We start from the raw sequence: 1933 nt of genomic DNA on the forward strand, positions 1-1933 counted from the left end.
GCTTTTCCCATGACTGCCCCCTGCCCCAAACGCGTTACGAGGTCAACGGCGTCATCGAAAGTAGAATACCTGACCTGACAATCGCGCGGGTCAATGCAATCATTTACGGATGCACCGCGAGGGGCTGACAGGTGTTGGATCATGCGAAATTCCCCTGGCACCTTCTTTGGCACCACCCCAACTGGGGAGCAGCGAAATCTTGGAAAAGGAGGTGAGACATATGGACCGACTATTCTCCCCAGGCTAACCTCTTTGAACAATTTACGATGTAGAACTTGCGCGTGTGCTGTCGCTGAGACCAGGTTCCGTGACTCGTGAGCGACCCGCTCCCCCGTATAACCCAAACGGAAACCAAAACGAAAGCCCTCAATAATGTTAACTGCAGCTGTCTTATCCGGATAATTGCGCAGAAAGGGGATCACGCGCTCAATGTTAATTGGGGATGGGCCGAGAGTCTTTTTGGGTGCCATTGACAGCGCCCCGCGTGCAGGCTTGAGCTGTGTGGGTAGAGGAGCCGCAATTTGCGCAGACATGTGCGAATCTGCAGACCGCCCGCTTGCAAGAGCCCGCGTTGAATGCGAAGCAGTGATTGGCTCGTCCGCGTGCAAAATCTGCCCCCGCTCTCCTATCTCTCGGGGGTGAGGAAGGCCCCCCGCGACGACCTCGCAGGTATGACGTGGCGGCTCCTGACCCAGCTCCCGCCCGAAAGGGCTGCAACGGAGTATACGAACGAAACGCTGCTCTGGGCTGGGCTGTGGCTACGGTTAGCCACAGCTCCGTGTCAATAGTCGCCCACGAACGGAGCGGCTGTCGCGCTTGCCGCAGCCTGAATTGCACATCATAGGTGCGCCAATTATAGCCTCCGAAGCGCACGATTGATCGAACTGTGTCCATATATTTGAACAACTCGCGCGCTCGATTTCCATGCTTTTCGACATACACCGAAGCGTATGTCAGAAAGGCCGACGTCCACATATCAATATTTGCAATTTGCGGGGTGCGACTCGCGCTCCTGACTTGCAGAGATCCTCCAGCCTGCACGAGGCTGAATGACGCCTCCTCACTCAGGGAACCTACGTCGGATTTGAGGAGGATGCCCAAATCAAGAAACTCCCCCTTCCAAATTTTCTCTTTAACCGACATGGGGACGACGCTCCCCAGCTCATCCCCTACGCACGACAAGGCTTGGGGAAGGGCATCAAAAGTGTCAGGTGGGTCAATCAACTGACCAACCGGACTAAGATCTACCGATTTGCTTGCCACGTGGTGCTCACGCACCACCGCGTCGACCACGGTGGGCCAAGAGGCGTCACCATGCCCACACGCAGACACACTATACTCACCGGATGCTGCAGGCGATCCGCCTTGACCAGCTGCCGGGTCCTCCTCCCCACTCTTGGTTGTCTTTCGACCACGACGACGCGTCGACGAGGGCGGCGCTGGCGGCTCCTTCCCCATCACCTTCTTCATGATCTTACTCCGCGACTTCGGCATAGTGAAAGTCCAGAACCGGCGTTGTGATATGCAGAACTAAGATGATATTAACTTAGGCCCAAACGTCCCGATGCGAAAATGCAAAGACAGTGCCCCAGAATCGACGATGTAAGTTCACGTATGATATCCAATATTTCAAAGGCAAGAAGGTATACCCCAAAAAGTTCCAAGGGAGGGAAAGTAGCACGAAGATGATAGAAAACTACAAAGTTTCGAAGTTCAATGTGTAAGACAATGCACGAAATCCAATATTAGGAGCCGCCTCAATTACTTCCTGCTTCCACGACAAACCACTATCGAATGACGCTACCTAAGCAATTTCTTCACCGCGTGCGCTTACCCCCGCAAACGAGAGGGGCAGCAAGAGCAGGGGTCACCTGTTGCGTAATCCCCCCCTGCCCTATATCTGCCCGGCAACATCGCTACTGTGTCCTTCAAG

At 54.6% G+C, this 1933-nt stretch overlaps 1 protein-coding gene across 1 annotated transcript; it reads right to left on the minus strand.

Moving 5' to 3' along the window:
- Nucleotides 1–432: 432 nt before the first annotated feature.
- On the minus strand, nt 433–1494 carry LOC139718437 (uncharacterized). The gene has a single exon (XM_071629908.1). It carries the CDS (start codon nt 1492–1494, stop codon nt 433–435), a length of 1062 nt encoding a protein of 353 aa, XP_071486009.1.
- Between the last annotated feature and the right edge of the window lie 439 nt (nt 1495–1933).

Source organism: Diadema antillarum, unplaced genomic scaffold, assembly GCF_040938485.1.
Source record: "Diadema antillarum isolate AM-2024a unplaced genomic scaffold, OU_Dant_1.0 scf00000094, whole genome shotgun sequence".
NCBI lineage: Eukaryota > Metazoa > Echinodermata > Echinoidea > Diadematoida > Diadematidae > Diadema > Diadema antillarum.